General features: G+C 40.5%; 1 protein-coding gene across 3 annotated transcripts in view; it reads right to left on the bottom strand.

Moving 5' to 3' along the window:
- Positions 1 to 5,276: 5,276 nt before the first annotated feature.
- CDC25C (cell division cycle 25C) overlaps positions 5,277 to 19,671 on the bottom strand; it is a 29,767-nt gene continuing 15,372 nt past the window's right edge. For all 3 annotated transcript variants that reach the window (XM_067731870.1, XM_067731867.1, XM_067731868.1), the window contains 7 exons: positions 10,708 to 10,860; positions 9,663 to 9,764; positions 8,590 to 8,652; positions 7,222 to 7,320; positions 6,554 to 6,687; positions 6,063 to 6,174; positions 5,277 to 5,863 (listed from right to left, as the gene is read on the bottom strand). In XM_067731870.1, coding sequence (XP_067587971.1) covers positions 5,714 to 5,863; positions 6,063 to 6,174; positions 6,554 to 6,687; positions 7,222 to 7,320; positions 8,590 to 8,652; positions 9,663 to 9,764; positions 10,708 to 10,860 — 813 coding nt within the window. In that variant the 3' untranslated portion in view covers positions 5,277 to 5,713. The remainder of the gene's footprint in view (positions 5,864 to 6,062; positions 6,175 to 6,553; positions 6,688 to 7,221; positions 7,321 to 8,589; positions 8,653 to 9,662; positions 9,765 to 10,707; positions 10,861 to 19,671) is intronic.

Consider the following 19,671-nt stretch of genomic DNA (forward strand, 5'->3'; position numbering starts at 1 on the left):
TGTCAATGGAAACTCGCCATCTCTGGGGTCCAGATATTTATTAAGAAAAAAAGCATCCTGTCTCACTTTCCGGAACCCCCTCTACCACCAAGGAACAACTAACCCAAATGACATAACAAAACTTGAACAAACGCACAAGGGCACTTACATTTCAAGTATATTTTTTCTTTTAGAATTTGCACATCTGTGATTTCATTTCGCCTCGTAAATATCTTCAAGGGTGAGATTCGGTTGTTGTTATTAACCCCAAGATTCTGCAAAGATGGATCCCAGACAGCTGAAATGGCTTTGCTGGGAACAAACCTGAGGCCAGATCCCAGGACCTTTGCTAGACTAGACTCCTCCAAAATTCAGCCCCTTCAGTGTCATGAGGGAGGATGGAAGGATCAAACTTCCCTCAGACTAAATTGTGGAGATCTCCCTGGACAAAAGATCACTGAGAAAGGTGGCTAGAGAGACCATTTAGGAGCCTCATCATTTTCAGATGATGGTTAAGAGACCAAGCTACTCTACCAAGATTAAATACTTAGGAGAACCCAGGACTTCTACATATAAAGATAAGGGTATTTATTAGACTAATTTATTGAGCTGATTCCCACCTGCTCCCAGGATAAAGACAGAGGCAGAATGACTTGGAAGAATGAGAACTAAACAGTACTTAGAGAAGACGGTAATGAAAGGAATTGGAGGGTTTCCTCCCCTAACCTTCCAGCCAAGCCCTCTCCTACTTCCACAGCCCACCTGGCAGAGGGCCAGGAGGGAGAGTACTGAGAAATGCAATATAGACCTCTGAGATTTATTGGCTGCTGCTTCTGAATATGGCCATCCTGCTGTGGCCTCTGGGGGGCATTTGCCGATGTAATCAGCCCAGAAAGACAGTCATTCCAGCCAGGGTGTAAATCACCCTTCACAAAGCTAGGAGAGAGACATGTGGTCCTAGATAAGGAAGGAGACTGATGTGGCCTCTTGTGCCCTTTTCTCCCTTCTCCTGCCCAGGGGGAGCTGATTCCTGAGCTGTAATGCACTTTAAATGGAGTTTGTGCTTCATTTTAATCTATATCTGCCCTGCCAGTCTTACAGGAGAGCTGTGAAAGTGAACATCTGGCTACTCAGCTTTTGTACAGGGCGTGTTTCCCCCCAGTTCCACTCTACCTCTGTGTACCTTTCCCAAGTCCTTCCCTCCAGTAAGATTAGAAAACCTGTGGCTGGGGAGCTGACAGCCCCCACTTTCCACTTCACTCTGGCAATAGTTTCAAAATGGGATTTACAAGGCAAAAGGTAACAATTTCAGGTGGTTGGGATGCTAGGAAAGGGTGCTATGAATCAACAAAGATGTGGGGTGTTCAAGGGGTGTCACTTCTGCTTACTCCTTCAGCGACCAAGGCAAATCAAGTTTGGGGTAGGAGGGTAACTTTGGAAAAGGCATTTGCTCAGGGTGCCTACTCAGTGGGTCCACTCAGTGCTCTCCCCACAAAATGGACCAGGAAGGCAGGAACAAGGTCAAGCCAATGGGCTGAAAGCAATATCCAATTCCACCTGTAAAAGGCCAGCCTCTTTTTGAGAGTAAATGAGATACTTGGAGCATATTCCTGTCTGGGCACTGCGGTGGAGAGCTTGACATCACTGGGCCTTTAATGAGGATTGGTAACCAAGACTAGTGGAGGGTTGTGGAAGCCTCTGCAAATACATATGACTCCAAGACTAATATTGACAGATCCTCCAGCACACTGTCTCCGCACCAACCATGTCCTCTGTGACTTGCCAACACCTGCTAGATAAGCAGCATTGTCATTGGGAACCTTGTGGGTAATGACAAATGAGCCAATACTTTATACAAAGATGTTACTCAGCCATCATTCAATTCAATAATGTCTTTTGAGATTGATTATGGGTTCAGCTTTGTGCCAGGTGCAGAAATGATTGAGACACAAACTGCCCTGGGAGGCCTTACAAACCACTGATTGGGGCTCAAAGGTCCAAAGACTCTGTACCTAACTCCACTTTCATTTGTAATCTTGGTTTTCTGCCTTCTATCAAGCCCTCTCTCACCATTGAGCTTTCATTCCTGTTGCTATCCTTAGCTAATCCAGGGTGTTAGCAGTTTAGTGAAAAACAGTTAAGAGAACAAGCTTTACAGACTACCTGGTTTCAGATGCCATTTCCAACACATGCTGGGTAATCTCGGGCATGTCACTTAATTTTTCTGTGCTTCAGTTTCTTCATCTGTAAAATTAATAGCAGCATTCACTTCATATAACCATTGTGAGGATTAAACAAGTATACGCTGAGTAAAGGGTTTAGCTTAGTGCCTGACACATAGTGAACACGGAATGATATCACCCCAGGAGGCAGGCAGGAGTTCATTGTTCTATGAACTCAGCCACCCCCTACCACCAGACCTACTGCTTTGGAGCTAAGGCTAGTTCTTCTTCCTTTTGCTGAATATACTAGTGGGCCAGAGTGCTTGTAGGGATGGAAACAAAAAGAATCATTTTCTACCTTGTCAGTTTCTTGAGGGCAGGAACTGTGTCATATTATTGAATGCCTGTGGTACTTAGAATTGACATCCCTAGAGAGGAACTGGTGTTTCCCTAACATTTGCTTGAACTGAGTGGGGAAAGAAAATCGTCCACGCCTCCCACTTTATATGCCTGGTAAGGAAAGGGAAATGCTTCCCTCTCTGTAGCAGAGGTCAGCCAGGTCCTGGGGCTGAGAATCAAGCAGGAAGCAGTATTCAGACCAAAAGGTTTCCATTCTTTATTACTTGACTTCATGATGAACGAATACCAGTCAGTGCAAGGACACCAGAGCAGAGCTAACCCCCTATATAGCCTCGTGTGGAGGTTCCTGGGCTGGGGTCTTAGTGTCTGCCCTTAGCCTCATTTCTCAAACCCTAGCAACCCTATGGCCCTGACTTCTCAAGAACCGACAACTGAGGCTCTTACACATGTAACACCTGATACAGTGCCAACTTAGAAAGACAGATTGTTCATTGATGAGGATTTGGTAACAGCAAAATCTATTAACGGTACAGACTCTGGAGCCATCTCGGCCTGGGTTCAAATCCCAATTCTGCCATTAATTAACTGTGGGATTTTAAACAAGTTACTTGGGCTTCCCTGGTGGCTCAGTGGTTAAGAATCCGCCTGCCAATGCAGAGGACACGGGTTTGAGCCCTGGTCCAGGAAGATCCCACATGCCGCGGAGCAACTAAGCCCGTGCACCAAACTACTGAGCCTATGCTCTAGAGCCCGCATGCCACAACTACTGAAGCCTGCGTGCCCAGAGCCCATGCTCCACAACAAGAGAAGCCACCGCAATGAGAAGCCTGCACACCGCAACGAAGAGTAGCCCCCCGCTCGCTGCAACTAGAGAGAGCCCGCGTGCAGCAACAAAGACCCAATGCAGCCAAAAATAAATTAATTAAATAAATTAAAAAAAACAAGTTACTTAATCCCTCTGTTCCTCAATTTCTTTATTGGTAAAACATGCATAATAGTGAATACTTGCCTCACAGGATTGTTGTGAAAATGAGTTTATATATAAAATGAGTTCATGAAGTCTTGCATGCAGTAAACAACTGAAAAGTTGTTAGCTACTATTATTATTGTTCCTGAAAATAACATGAATTAAGTGATGCGGTACCTATACAACGGGAAGATATTACAAGAAACTATATGGGAAAATGTTGCCTTTTAGGCAAATATAATTTTCCACAAAGTAGATAGCTGATGAAGCCCTAGTTTTATGTGTTGCAACTCAGAATTTCCATTTAAGATTACTGAAATGTGAACACTTGTACACCAGTCTCTTCCCAGGTAGTGACTTGCTTCCACCTTTTTGGGGAGAATTATCAGGAAATGACCCACTAGATTAGGCAGTGAGTCAGGGACCCCTCATCACACTTGGAAGTGGAGGTGCTTCCAGCAGTTTCCTGCTCATGCAACTAGAAGTTCCTGCTTGGTGGGGGGAAGTGTGTGGAGTGGGACAGGGAAGCAGCATCTTTCCCTCAGCTATTTCCACCTAATGTAGCAGAAGCTTTTCTTTCCTTTTTACCCCCGGCCCTTCTGAGCTCTGAGCTCAAGGGCTTAGGCAGGTCAGAGAGGGAGCCTCCCTCTGGACAGACACGCTCCAGCTAGGAGTGGAGGCTGCAGGCTGCAGTGGCTGGCTTAGAGAATACAGCAGTGCCCTCTGCTGTGAGGCAAGCATGCAGCATTCCGGGAGAACAGCACTTGCAAACCTTGCAAAAATCAATCCAGTCACTCTGGCACACTGTTGGGCTGCCCTATGGCTAATGCCCTCCTTCCCTCCCACTCACTTTTAAAAAGTCTCCCTGCTCCAGAACCTGGGAAGATATCATTTTTGTCTCCATTCTATGTCAGTCTAGGCTTCAGAGCCCTTTGTCCTTTTCTAGTCCTGAGCTATCACTACTACTAGGTTAATGCCAGAGAAGACAATGTTCAATTAATTCCACGGCCACCCAGGCCAAGTAGGGCTGCACCTTACTACACAGACAAAAGCCTACTCACCTTAAAGAGCTCTAAGAAAGGAAAGCCTGGGATAATACTGAAGAATGCAATTTAAAATATCTTTCTGAAGTCTAACTGATCTTGCTTGGTACTTTTCTTTTATTCCTATCTTCATATAGCACGGATCTCTACTTCCAACCATCCTAAATCCTAAACTTGTCTCTGTGAGACATGAAGTGGAGTGGAGAAAAAAATTTTGGAAAATGGGAAAAGTCAAAACTCCATTGAGGCTGTAGATAAGGAACCTTTTGAGCCCAACTCAGACCTATCCCTTGGCCTTAGAGAACGGCAATTATTTTGGTTTTCTGAGCCTTGATACCATTGAGTGTTGAGTCTGGGGCACACTTTTAGGCAACTCATACTATGGAATGGTCTAGGAAAGGAAAGCCTGGAACATTGCTGAAGAATGAAATTTAAAAGGTTTTCCTTAATTCCAGAGCTGTGGTTCTCAAGCCTTTCATGTATCAGAATCACCTGAAAAGGAGATTTTTAAAACCCAGATTTCTGGGCCCTAACCTCAGATGTTCTGATTTAGTAGGTCTGGAGTGGGCTGTGAAAATTTGCATTTCAAGCAAGTTCAGATGATGCTGATGGACCAGGGCCCAAACTTTGAGAACCATGGTCTGGAGAAAAGCACCTAGGCCTTAGCTATGAATAGAGATGGCTACATCTTTGTCCGAAGGAGTTTAATGTGGTGATTACTTCCTTATACACATCTTCTAGGAACAGACTGGGCTCACAATCGCATTTCTCATTCTTCAATGTTTATTTTCCCATTTTAAAAAAAGGTGAGAGAGGGAAACAAAGAAGGAAAATATAGAGAAAGAAGATGGGCAACTCTCTCTCGCACAGCCAGAAGCCCACGGGGAAAAAGATGTGGCTGACCTCTGAGGAGACTCAAGCAGTTAGGAAGAGGAATCCAACAGCTCCCTGAAGCAACACAAATCTCTATGCAACCCAAGGCTCCAGCCTTATAGAGCCAGCTCCAGGACTTCCCACCAGCCAGGAGCTCTACTGACACCTAACCAGTCCCCAGGCCTGGGATTTCAGTAGTTTGGCAGCCTGTTGGTTTGCTGACATCTTTTAACATCTTGGGTTTAGCTGCATAGAAGATGGCCTCTTTCTGCTTAGGGTTTCTACAGTGTCTTTTGGTGAGTCCTAAGCAGCCAGTGGGTGATCTGATATCATGGGCTCACATCCTTCACCAGCAGGGCAATCTGTTCCTGCAGCTGCCGCTCCCCTTCCCATGCTTTGCTCTGGTTTCGACACCTCAGCATCTCAGTCTTATGGTCCTGGTGATGCATAGGGCAGTAGCTCTGTGGTTCGCACAGCTCCTGAAAGGCAGGGGACAGAGTAAGGGATCCTCTTGATTATGCAGTCTTCCTACTAGGTATAATAGAGATGCTGCAAGTAGTGGCTAAGAAGAAGCAGCAGTTTCTTCTCAGAGGGCTTTGCAGGACCTGGGAGCTGCATGCTGAAGTAGGCTTCCCCGAGTTTGGGCTCCCCCGTTGCCCCATGTGCCCCATCCTTTACCATATATTCTGGAAAGAAGTCTCTGTAGCCCCCTTTGAGGATATACAGCTCTGGGTAGTACAGTGCAGGATACTGGTTCACAGCCCTGTCCTCTTGCCTCAGAGAGCGGTACCTTTAGAGAAAATCCAGGGATGGGTGGGGTGGAAAGAAGCAAGTTCAGGATTCCACGGGCTATACACTGGGGAAGGGGAGGACTTTTGCTAACCCTCAAAAGGAACTCCAGATCTATTTTTGCAAAACAAGGTCCAAGTAGCACCATTCTTTCTCCTCTGCTCCATTGGTACCTAATTCCCAATCCTTTTTCCTTCACTGCTTCCAACCTTTGAATTGTAGAAACCCCTTTCCTCCACCTCCCTAACATTCTTCAAACTTCAGTGAAAAGTATTCATTGATTCAGTCTCTGTCTGAACTGATCTGGGAAGGTTCTCTGGCTGTAAGTCCCTACTCAAGATCCATTTCCATCACCCACCCTACCCTGTGTAGACACTCACATGCGGGGACCCCTCTCTGAGGAGAATTCACAGTGGAACACAATGATTATTCTTTTCTGAGTATCCAAAGGGACAATGGGTTTCTTCAGAAAGAAGTTATACAGTTCTTCTTGACTGTACAAGTTTAAAGCTCCCTGTAAAAGAATTTTATTAAGTATTTCCTTAAGGATCTGTGAACAGGGCCAACACTTAGAAATAACTGGAATACCATCTTGAAATATTTGGTTCAGGAAGGCTAGACTATAAGTACTTTCAGAGAGGCAATCTACCTGTATCTACCCCCAGGGCCTGGCATGGAGCTTGGTATGTAGTAGGTGCTCAATAAATGTTTATAGAATGGAGCTGCCTGAAGTGTAGGGATCATTGTGAGGAATGTCTGTAAGCATTAAGTGTTTGCAAAGTGCTTCTCAGTCCTTGGATGAATGTTTTTACTTCCAGGTAGGAGCTCTTGGCTCCTATAGAAAGACGGGAGATTGGTCTATGAGGGAAAGGGAAAGTAAATTGCTCAAAGTACACAGAATTAGAACAGGAATGAGGACTGAGCCTTGATGTGCTCCAAATATATAATATCTGCCCTGGTTCTAGAGTTCACAGGACCCTTTGTCCAGACTTCTCAATAAAGAGCTATCCCCAGCCCCTTCCCTACTAAGTCCTCAATGTAACCTTACCTGGATGTGTCCTCCCAGGTACTCATATGGATAGCGGCAATCGATGATATAAAATATCTCTATCAGACCCTGGAACTTCCCCAAAAGCAAGGCAGCCACCTGCACAGAAACTATGATTGAATATCCTGCTTCTTCTGAGGGAGAGAAGAGCCAGTCACACAGTTCCTGATTTGCACAGCATTCCACTGTACGCCCAGCCTCCAAAGTCCCCCTATGGTTGAAATACGGCAGTGATGCAGCCCCACCCCACATGAGAGGATAAAATAGGAAATGGCCTTTTTGGAGAACCAAAATAGCTGGTATTACCAGGACATCAGGGAAAACCACACTCAGGCTACTTATTTGGAGGCAGGCATGGCTGCAGTCAGCCTCTGAGAAGACACCCAAGGACTTCTGTAAGGGCACAGGTAGCAGCTAGAGCTCCTGATTTTACAAGAAGAAATGAGAAATGATTCCCCACCCTCCGCTGTAAAATTAGAAAGCAAGTTTCCCAAAAGGGATATGGAAGGAAAGGGGTGATATCCAGAAGAGGAAACTTAAGCTCGTGTAGTTATGTCAATTGGTTCAACCTTTCTGGAGGGGACTTTGTAAATACTTATAGAAATAAATGCAATTACACTTTCAACAATTTCTTTTCTAACATCTTAAGTAAACAGAAAAGTACATAAAGATAGGGCACAATAATATTCATCTCACCATTGTTTCATATTATCAAAATGCTATGAATAGCTTAAATACTCAATAAAAGGGGTTTAGTTAAATAAATTAGACATTATCAGTATAACAGAATATTACATAGCCATTAAAAGGATAATATAGATACCTTTTTATTGCTATAGAAAGATGTTTACAATGTCTTACTAAGCTAATTGCAAAATTACATGTTTATTATGATCCTATTTTTATAAAACTTATGCCAGAATAAAATGTGTAAGGCCATAAGGAAAGTATTATTAGTGCTTATTTCTGGTGGTGAGGTTATGGGTAGAGTGACCAAATAATTACTGCACAAACTGGGACACTTTTGAGAGTGAAAGAGAATACTATTAATAATTACCCTACACTAATAGGCATAAACGGGATTGCAACATGTAAACCAGGATGTAAGTTCAGCCTAACTGGGTGATTTTTACTTTTTTCCTTTCCCCGTCCTCCTTCCTTCCTTTCTTTCATAACAATTATATATCATTTGTTTAATTAAAAACAAAGGTGCATATAAAAGAGAGTCCTTTAACACAGCTTCAGTTGAATAAAGAGCCTATATGAGTGAACACAGAAATAAATACAAATGGAAGTGGGGATTTTAGGGACAGAACAGACCAGATGGTAGCTTATGTAACCAGTTACCATCTCCAGAAATCTGCTTACTGTTTCTGGGTTGATGTACTTCAGATCTTGGTGTCTCCCTGACACGGTCGGCAGTGCACATACCTAGAAATACCCAAGAGCTGAAATAATAGCAAGTTCTCTATACCCAAATTTGAGATCATGACCCGTATATTGTCCTTTCCAAATGACATTTAAAACCTCAGATGCCTTCAGAAATCAATGCTCTCTATAACATGCATATGCAGCAATTTCATTTCTAAGAACTGATCCTAAGGAAATAATTACGGATAGGTACAAAGTTTTAGATTTAGCTACAAATATGTCCACCTTGGTATAGTGCATAAGGAAAAATTGTAGAAGTAAATATCCTACAAGAAAGGATTTATCAAGAAATTATGGGCAGCCAAAAAAGAAAGAAAGAAGTACTGTGCTGCTATTAAAAGTGATGAAATGATGAAGCAGAACTGTTTACTGACATGAAAAGATGTTCCTGATACATCAAATGAGAGGGAATAAAAACCTCAGCAGATCACAAAACAAACATAGAAAAACAAAAAATGTATTTGTGTACATGAATGTGTGTTTGTGAAAATACATAGAAAAAAGTCTGCAGGAATATACACCAAGAAAATATTAAATAAAAGCAATAAGACTCTGACAAGATTTGGGGTAATTTCATTTTCCATCTTTTCTGTAGTGACCAAGTATGATTTACATAATTTTCAAATATATTAAAAAAAAAAAAAGTAGAAAGCCTCATACTTGGGACTTCCCTGGCAGTCCAGTGGTTAAGACTCCGTGCTTCCACTGCAGGGGGGACAGGTTCAACCCCTGGCTGGGAAACTAAGATCCTGAATGCTGCACAGTACAGCTAAAAAAAAAAAAGAAAGCCTCTTCTTATCTTCCCCACTGCTCTGGATATTCCCAGAATGAATAAGGAATCCTTTCTCATGAAAGGTTTAGGGCCTAGATCTACCACTACAGCAATTTCAGGTTATCAGTGAGTACTTGGTGAAGATGCATAATTAATTAAACCTAGTGTCCTCTGCAAGCAGAGAAGATTCAGATCCAAAATACAGGATGAAATACAGGATTGGTGTAACCAAACTCACCTTGGAGAAATCACCAATCAGAGGCCCCTGGTTAGAATCTTCCTCCAGCATCTGAGTCATATTAATGTCACAGAGGGAGACCATTTTCTTTATACCTAAACCCTGAAGACAACAAGATTCCCCCCACCCCCAGTCCTCATATTAAAGGTTTAAAAACCATGGGATGGAAGGAGTAGAGGGAGACATTAAAAATATGCGTACTCTTTGATCTAATAGTTCCGCTTGTTTTACTAAGAAAATAAAGATATGTACAAAGATTTGGCTGTAAGGATGTTTACAACAGAGAAAAATTTCTAATAAATGATCAATAACAGGATCTTGATTAAACAAATCATATCCACACACTACAGATTACTATTAAGGAATAAAAAGTATATTGTAAATTTCAGTGACATGAAAATATGACATGATATCATTAAATAGGTTAGAAAACATGTACTTTATAATGCCACTTTAATAAAAGAAAAAACATTTGCATTAAAAAATGTCTGAAAGACTATACATCTAGTATTAACAGTAATTATCTCTGGTCTGTGGGATTATGGGCATTTTGCAACGGCTTCTTTTTGCTTATCTGCATTTTCCATTTTACTGTAACGTCATACACTGATTTTATAAAATAGCCAAATGTATTGAGATTTTTTTTAAAGGAGGGATAGGGAATGAGGGCTAAGTTTTTCAGAATTTGCTTTCCACCAAACAAGTGTGCTCTAGGTTGCTATTTCTCTCAGAATGCATATAAAACAACAATAAATGTCCTTACCAATCAAAGTTCCCTTGTACTTTCTCAGATCTTAAAAAAGAGGGTTGGGAAGACAATACAATGACATCATTTCCAAAATTATACTATAATATAACATATTTATTATTAAATATTTTATATACGGATGCAGATGTAGAAAAGAAAACAGGAAGATGGAAAGAAGAGATAAAAGTAAAAGTAATGAAGAAGACCAAAAGACGTACTAAAGCAATCCCCATGCCAGAAAAGTGGAGAAAACGAGATAGAAGATTAAAGAGACTGTCTTCTTAAAAAGTTTCTTACCTTCCTGAGCTCTTTGTGGCTAGAACAATACTTCTTTTTTACTTTATCTGGTATTGTGTTGTCCTTGAATTTTACCATCTGCTTCAGTCCTGGACTGTTCAAACAGTCTGGCAACGAAGAGGAGCGATACAGGTAGCTCCTGTTCACAGATGCCTGTTTGGAAATATGAAACCCCAAGGTTCTTCCTCCTTAAAGTGTGTCTGCAGGCCAGCATTGTGAACATCTCCTGGGAGCTTGTTAGAAATGCAGAATCCCAGATGTTAGGCTTCAGCCCAGACCTGCTAAGTTAAAATCTGCACTCTAACAAGATGCCCAGGTGATTCCTAGGAACACTCAAGTTTGAGAAACAATGCCCCAGGTAAGCAACCTGTCTTCCCCTCCTCATTAACATCTTTCTCCTCAGACTGCATGATGTTCCATCTCTCCTAGATGTTTTAAATCCAGCCAAATTCTCGACCTGACCATCTTATATATAACAATTCTTGTAGAAGAAAGCAAATGCAAGCTTAGTTCCTCCAGTCATATGATAGTTTCTCTATGGGATACTAAGACCCTGACAATCAAAAAACAATTTTTCTTTTCCAGCTGTGTTGGGTCTTCTTGCTGCACGCGGGCTTTCTCTAATTGCGGTGTGTGCTACTCTTCGTTGCAGTGCGCAGGCTTCTCATTGCAGGGGCTTCTCTTGCTGCAGAGCACAGGCTCTAGGCACACGGGCTTCAGTAGTTGCAGCACATGGGCTCAGTACGCAGGCTTCAGTGGCACGTAACTGTGGCATGCAAACTCAGTAGTTGGGGCGCGCGGGCTTCAGTAGTTGTGGCACGAGGGCTCAGTAGTTGTAGCTCGTGTGCTTTAGAGCACAGGATCAGTAACTGTGGCACACAGGCTTAGTTGCTCTGCAGCATGTGGGATCTTCCTGGACCAGGGATCGCACCCATGTCCCTTCCACTGGCAGGCGGATTCTTTTTTTTTTTTTTTTTTTTTTTTGCGATATGCAGGCCTCTCACTGTTGTGGCCTCTCCCGTTGCAGAGCACAGGCTCTGGACGCGCAGGCTCAGCGGCCATGGCTCACGGGCCGAGCCGCTCCACGGTATGTGGGATCTTCCCAGACCAGGGCACAAACCCGTGTCCCCTGCATTGGCAGGCGGACTCAACCACTGCGCCACCAGGGAAGCCCTGCAGGCGGATTCTTAACCACTGTGCCACCAAGGAAGTCTAAGATCCTGACAATCAAGATTTAAGAACCCCGACAAAACTGAAGATGACAAGCCAAAAAAGTTAACCTGGGTGAAAAAGTACTAAGAAGCAAGAGTATATAGTTGTCCCTTGGTATCTGTGAGAGACTGGTTCCAGGACTACTACAGATACCAAAATCTAGGGACGCTCAAGTCCCTTACTTAAAACCATGTAGTATCTGTATATAATCTATGAACATCCTCCTGTATACTGTATTTTATTTATTTATTTTTTGGCCATGCTGCACGGCATGTGGGATCTTAGTTCCCTGACCAGGGATCGAACCCATGCCCCCTGCAGTGGAAGTGTGGAGTCTTAACCACTGAACTGCCAGGGGAGTCCTTCCTGTATATTTTAAATCATCTCTAGATTATAATACAGCTAATACCTATACCTATAATACCTAATACAATGTAAATGTTATGTAAATAGTTTCCTGTGTGGGCAAATTCAAGCTTACTTTTTGGAACTTTCTGGGAAAAAAATTTTTTTTTTTTAATATTTTCAATCTGTGGAGTGAGAGAGAAAAAATGTCATTCAGCCTTCTTAAAGGGGATGAATAGGGAAGAAATATAGCAAAATAAGCAGCATGCAAGGAAAAAGAAAACACTAGAATCTAATATCAGGATGACCATTATAGGATTGATACTATGAAGCCCATCAGGAAAAAAGTAGATTAAATACCATGAAGAACTAGTCTTGGGAGTTGCTGGCCCAGGAATAGACTTAATACAGGAGGATGGACTAATTGTCTCTTTGAAAGGCATGGTATGTGTGTTATATACCCAGAGGCAGGGGGATATATTAAAAGACCTCTGATGGCAAGTTTCAACTAATCCAAGATTCTTATCCTCTGTTTCCTTCTTTATACACTCACCTCACTAATTGCCATGGATTGATTTAGAAGGGTGCTAGACCTCCTAAATAAGAGATAAGAGAGCCAAAATTAGAACACATATTGATAATAAATGGTTTCTAGGAGAAGAAAACATGAACATCAGTATTTTACTTTACAATAACTATATCTACACTACAGTGTTTGTCACACCCATGGTCCTAAGGAAAACTCCATTGTTCATGGTACCAGTTGAAGGTACAGTTCACATTTGATATACCAACATTCTATACCTACCTTTTCCTTTGGACCCCTGCCAGTCATCTCCCTATGTCTCCACAACCCTACTCCAAGCCACTGGTGACTGGACCATATTGCTGACTGAACACTCCTATTTAGTGGTCAAGAATATGTAAACATAACCTGGGCCAATCAGGTTCCCTCTCTGATAGTCTAACTTGGAAAATATCAAAATAATTAGGCAGCAGCAGAAGCCAAAGCTTTATTAAAAGGAAGAAGCCAAGAGATATAGTCAAAGGCCATGACGCCAATGAATGGATGGATGAACCAAAGGTATGGTGGTAGAGGAAATGTGGTGAAGAACTGAGGAGTAGGCTACCCAGCCTCCATGACAGACTTCCCGTCATGTAACTTCAGTTTTGCCCTGAGAAGAATGCAGGAGGAAGCCAGATCAGAATTTCAAATTTGCTGGCCTTAGTGCAATCTTTGTTTCTTTTAACCAAAAGAGCCTCTCTAGAACACACTGTAATTATTAAGCTAAGGGCTCATTTTAAAGAGTTTGAATTAATTATCTACTAAGTAAAATGTATCCATGTATTAGTACTACATCTAAGAAATCTTTGCCTAACACAAGGTCACAAACATTTTCCTCCTGTTTTTTTCCTTCAGTTGTTTTACAGTTTTAGGTTTTATATTTAGGCCCATGATCCATTTTGTGCTAATTTCTATATATGGTGTGAAGTATAGATTGAAGTTTTTGTTTTTCAGATGGATTTTCAATTGCTCCAGCACAACTTGTTGAAAAGACTATGCTTTCTCCATTTAATTGCTTTTGTGTCTTGGTTTATTATCAATTGACCATATATGCATGAGTCTGTTTCTCGAATATCTATTCCGTTGCACTGAAGCTTTAAGTTTTTGGTAGCTATTATGATGGTGATAACGAAGGTGATAAACATCTCTTTGGGTTTCATATTGTCCAAGGACAAGAAGCCAGAAATAAATGATAGCAAAAAACTACTTTAACAAACAGAAACAGCCACTACTGTTTTGACAGATACTTTCCAATACATTTATATAAAAACAAATGGCAACTTATTGCAAGGAGTATAAGTGGTAGGTCATAGAGGAATGATGATGATGATACTTTAGATTTGTCTAGCCAGTTAGAAGTTTCCCAGTTACCAGAAGCTAGTGAGGGGAGATCCCAGGACCAGCTGTCTTAGATCTACCAACTAATGACTTTCATTGTTTAAGGAATCAATGAACACTTTCCAAATCTGGGAGTTTTAAAGCACTGCAAAGGCCAGAAAGGAGAAAAGTTCAATTCTACTTGCAGATTTTATTAAAATGTTAAATTAGATAATTATTACTTTGTAAACTGAGGAGGCATCATCATTTCCTCATGGCTTATATGCTCTTCAGCACACATAGTCTTGGCTTCTGTCTGTACCGCTCTACTGCTCTTGTCAAGGTCATCAACAATTTTCTTGTTGTCACATCAGACGGTCACTTCTTTAGCCATGTATCATCCTGAATTTCACAGTGCCTTCCACTGACTTGGCTAATCCCTTATTTATCTTCAATGGCACAGCCTAGTTTCTTAGTTTAGTCCTAGTATAGACAACTATTTACTAAAAGAACTGTGATGCTTCTACCTCTCTGTTGCTCCTTCTCAGTCTTCTTTGTCAAGCTTCCTCACCTACCAAACCTCTAACAGATATTGGATTCAGGGCTAGGACCGGGCCCTTTTTCAATCTCCTCACTCTTGCCACAGGTGACTTTTTTCTACCCGTGAATTTAAACTTTCCCTCTATGCTGATGACTCTCAAATTTTTCTCTCAAGACTTCTGCTCTTACTTCCAGACTTCCACATTCACATACCTGTTTGACAATTTTTAAGTACATACCAGGTGACACAGCAGTGAATCAGAGAGTGGAAGAGACAAACAAATAAATATACTCTGTACTTTCATGTAGTGAAAAGTGCTGTAAGTAAAAAATAAAGAAGGATAAAAGACAGGAAAAATATTGGGGTTAGAAGTTTGTCGGGAAAGGCCTTTCTGTTAAGGTGACATATGTGGAGATAAGAGACCGAAATGAGGGAGAAAATCATGTTTGCCCAGGGGAAGAGTGTTTCAGGCTGAAGGAACAACAAATGCCGTGGTGAGAATAGCAAGGCCAGTGATGGCCGCATTTAGTACGGTTCCATTTTTAGAAAGCTCAAAAACTGAAGCAATACTATAAACCAAATAGATCTAACAGACATCTATAGAATACTGTACCCAACAAACAGTAGAATATACATTCTTCTCAAATACACATGGAACATTCTCCAGGATAGACTATATACTGGGACATAAAACAAGCCTCAGTAAATTTTAAAGGATTGAAGTGATACAAAGTATGTTCTCTGATCACAATGGAATAGTTAGAAATTTATAATAGAAAAAAATCTGGAAAACTCACAAAAATGTAGAAATTAACACACTCCTAAATAACCAGTGGGTCAAAAAAGATCACAAGGGAAATCAGAAAATACTTTGAGATGAATGAGAATGAAGATATAACATACAAAAACTTAGGTAAAAATGCAACTAAACCAGTGCTTAGATGAAATTTATAGCTGTAAATATCTATAATAAAAAAGAAGGAAGAATTCAAGTCAATGACCTAACCTCCACTAAAGAAGAAACTAAATCCAAAGCAAGCAGAAGGAAAGAAATAAGACAGATTAGAGCAAAACTCAGTGAAGTAGAAAATAGAAAAACAATAGAGAAAAACAACAGAACCAAAAGTTGTTTCTTTGAAAAAATCAACAAAATTGATAAACCTTTAGCTAGACTGACCAGGAAAAAAAGAGAAAAGACTCAAATTACTAAAATCACAAATGAAAGAGAGGACATTACAACCAATCATATAGAGTTTTAAAAATATCATAATGGGGACTTCCCTGGTGGTCCAGTAGGTAAGACTCTGTGCTCCCAATGCAGGGCACCCAGGTTTGATCCCTGGTTGGGGAACTAGATCCTACATGCATGCCGCAACTAAGAGCCCGCATGCCACAACTGAAAGATCCCACATGCCTCAACTAAGACCTGGCTCAGCCAAAATTAATTAATTAATTAATTAATTTTTAAAAATCATAATGGTATACTATGAACAATTATATTCTAATGAATGAGAAAACTTAGATTAAACAGGAAAATTCCTAAAAAGGCAAAAACTATTGTCAAGAAAAAAAAAAACAGAAAATCTGACTAGACCTGCAAAAAATAAAGAGATTAAATTAGTAATTTTAAAATTTCGCACAGGGACTTCCCTGGAGGTCCAGTAGTTAAGACTCCACGTCTCCAGTGCAGGTGGCATGGGTTCAATCCCTGGTCAGGGAACTAAGGTCTCACATGCCATGCGGCACAGCCAAAAAATAAAATAAAATAATTAAAAACAACGACGACAAAACAAAACTTCTCACAAAGAAAAGCTCAGGGACTTCCCTGGTGGCCCAGTGGTTAAGAATCCTGCTGCCAAATGGAAGGAGAAAAAACATATGATCATCTCAACAGATGCAGAGAAAGCTTTCGACAAAATTCAACACCCATTTATGATAAAAACCCTCCAGAAAGTAGGCATTGAGGGAAATTTCCTCAACATAATAAAGGCCTTATATGACAAACCCACAACCAACATCGTCCTCAATGGTGAAAAACTGAAAGCATTTCCACTAAGATCAGGAAGAAGACAAGGTTGCCCACTCTCACCACTATTACTCAACATAGTTCTGGAAGTTTTAGCCACAGCAATCAGAGAAGAAAAAGAAATAAAAAGAATCCAAATCGGAAAAGAAGAAGTAAAGCTGTCACTGTTTGCAGAGGACATGATACTATACATGGAGAATCCTAAAGCTGCTACCAGAAAACTACTAGAGCTAATCAATGAACTTGGTAAAGTAGCAGGATACAAAATTAATGCACAGAAATCTCTGGCATTCCTATACACTAATGATGAAAAATCTGAAAGTGAAATTAAGAAAACACTCCCATTTACCATTGCAACAAAAAGAATAAAATATCTAGGAATAAACCTACCTAAGGAGACAAAAGACCTGTATGCAGAAAATTATAAGACACTGATGAGAGAAATTAAAGATGATACAAATAGATGGAGAGATATACCATGTTCTTGGATTGGAAGAATCAACATTGTGAAAATGACTATACTACCCAAAGCAAGCTACAGATTCAATGCAATCCCTATCAAACTACCAGTGGCATTTTTCACAGAACTAGAACAAAAAATTTCACAATTTGTATGGAAACACAAAAGACCCCAAATAGCTAAAACAATCTTGAGAAAGAAAAACAGAGCTGGAGGAATCAGGCTCCCTGACTTCAGACTACACTACAAAGTAACCAAGACAGTATGATACTGGCACAAAAACAGAAATATAGATCAATGGAACAGGACAGAAAGCCCAGAGATAAACCTACACACATATGGTCACCTTATCTTTGATAAAGGAGGAAAGAATATACAGTGGAGAAAAGACAGTCTCTTCAATAAGTGGTGCTGGGAAAACTGGACAGCTACATGTAAAAGAATGAAATTAGAACACTCCCTAACACCATACACAAAAATAAACTCAAAATGGATTAGAGACCTAAATGTAAGACTGGACACTATAAAACTCTTAGAGGAAAACATAGGAAGAACACCTAGAGTCCATGCTCTGCAACAAGAGAAGCCACCCAATGAGAAGCCCGAGCATGCAACAAAGAGTAGTCCCCACTCGCCACAACTAGAGAAAGCTTGTGTACAGGCACGAAGACCCAACGCAGCCACAAACAAACAAACTAATTAATTAATTAATTTAAAAGAAACTGAGGCATAACAAGATCATATGACTCACCCATACAGGTAAAAGTGGCAGAGTCAAGCTATGAACCCAGGCAGTCTGGCTCTAGAGTCCATACTTTTTAGACCAATATGCTCTATTGACTCCCATGCTCTTGACTTTTCCCTCTAACCCCAAATAATCTCAAAGTCATCCTTCAATCAGGATTGGGAATGGTGGTCAGAAAAACATAATACCCAAGGCTAATTAACCCTAATTTTCTTTCAAGGAGAATATATTCAAATATACTTTGTGAAATAAGAAAATATATAAAATGACTTATTACAAAGCTACAGTAATTGGAACTATGGTTCTGTAAAGATACACCTAGACCAACGGAATAGAATAGGGAGTCCAGAAATAAACTCTCACATACACAGTCAAATGATTTTTGACAATGGTGCCAAGACCTTTCAATGAGAAAAAGACAGGCTTTTCAACAAATAGGGCCGGAAAAACTGGATACTCACATGCAAGAGAATGAAATTGGACCCTTACCTTACACCATAAGCAAAACTTAATTCAAAATGGAACAAGACCCAAATTTAAGAGTTAAAACTATACAACTCTACAAAGAATTTCTGTGTGGGGTGATGAAAATAAAATTGACACCTCTGTGCCCTAGATCTCTCCTTTCTGATCCTTGAATGATGTTATTCCTGTTATGTATCTACCTCATTATTAGACTCTTTAGTGGCTATTACTCCTTCTTCACAAACTTTCTCTCTGCTTTTAAACTTGGAGTCACTAGCCTTCATTTTCTCCTCTATGCAGATGGTTCTGAAACGTACATTTCCAGCCCTGATGGTTCCAATTCCTCATTCAGTATTTCCATTTAAGCTTCCTGTTACTGTCTAACTGAAATGTCCAAAACTGAACACATCTTATTCCCTTTGAATTCACGTTTCTTTTCAAATTCATTACAGTGTCACCATTTCTCCAGTTACTCAGATTGAAGTTAAAAGTAGTACCATCCCAAACTCCTAGGTCCCTTTTTCCTATCACTCTGCCATTCACAGCACTTTTGACAATCATTATCTTGTTTATTGACTTACTTGCATTATCTATCTTCTTGACTAGAAAAAATACAAATAGGAACTACATGAAAATTAGGAATCTTGTCCATCTTAATCATGACTTTGTTCTTAGTTCTAGCACAGCACCTGGTGCATACCAGCTTCCTAATAAATACTTATTGAATATTGTTAACAGCTTATACTAGTTTTTATTAACAATAATAAAGTAGGTATATTATTACAAACTGCTTTTAATACTTTATCATATTAACAATGATTCTCTTGTGGAAGTGTTTATTATCATTATGCTCTCCATTTTATATTTGAGAAACTGAGCCTTAGAGTGGTTAAGTGTCTTGTTCATGGTCATAACACTACATAAGAGAATGAGGACCAGAATCCAAGGGTTCTAACTCAGCTATATCATATTACCTTGTAAAATGAATAAGTTTAAAAAACACACCCCCTGGACTTCCCTGGCAGTCCAGTGGTTAAGACTCCATGTTTCCAATGCAGGGGGTGCAGGTTCAATCCCTGGTTGGGGAAGATCCCCCATGCCACAAGGCAAGCCAAAACAAAAAACAAAAAACACCCCTACACATATTTGTTTCAAAGAAATGGAGTTGATTCAGAAAATCTAACTGCCTCAGAAACTATCTTTGATATTTCAGTACATTGCCAATAAGCTACAGGCTTCAGATATTCCTCTCAATGATATGGGGAGGATAAAAGACAAAAATATATAT

Source organism: Pseudorca crassidens, chromosome 3 (genome assembly GCF_039906515.1).
Source record: "Pseudorca crassidens isolate mPseCra1 chromosome 3, mPseCra1.hap1, whole genome shotgun sequence".
Classification (NCBI taxonomy): domain Eukaryota; kingdom Metazoa; phylum Chordata; class Mammalia; order Artiodactyla; family Delphinidae; genus Pseudorca; species Pseudorca crassidens.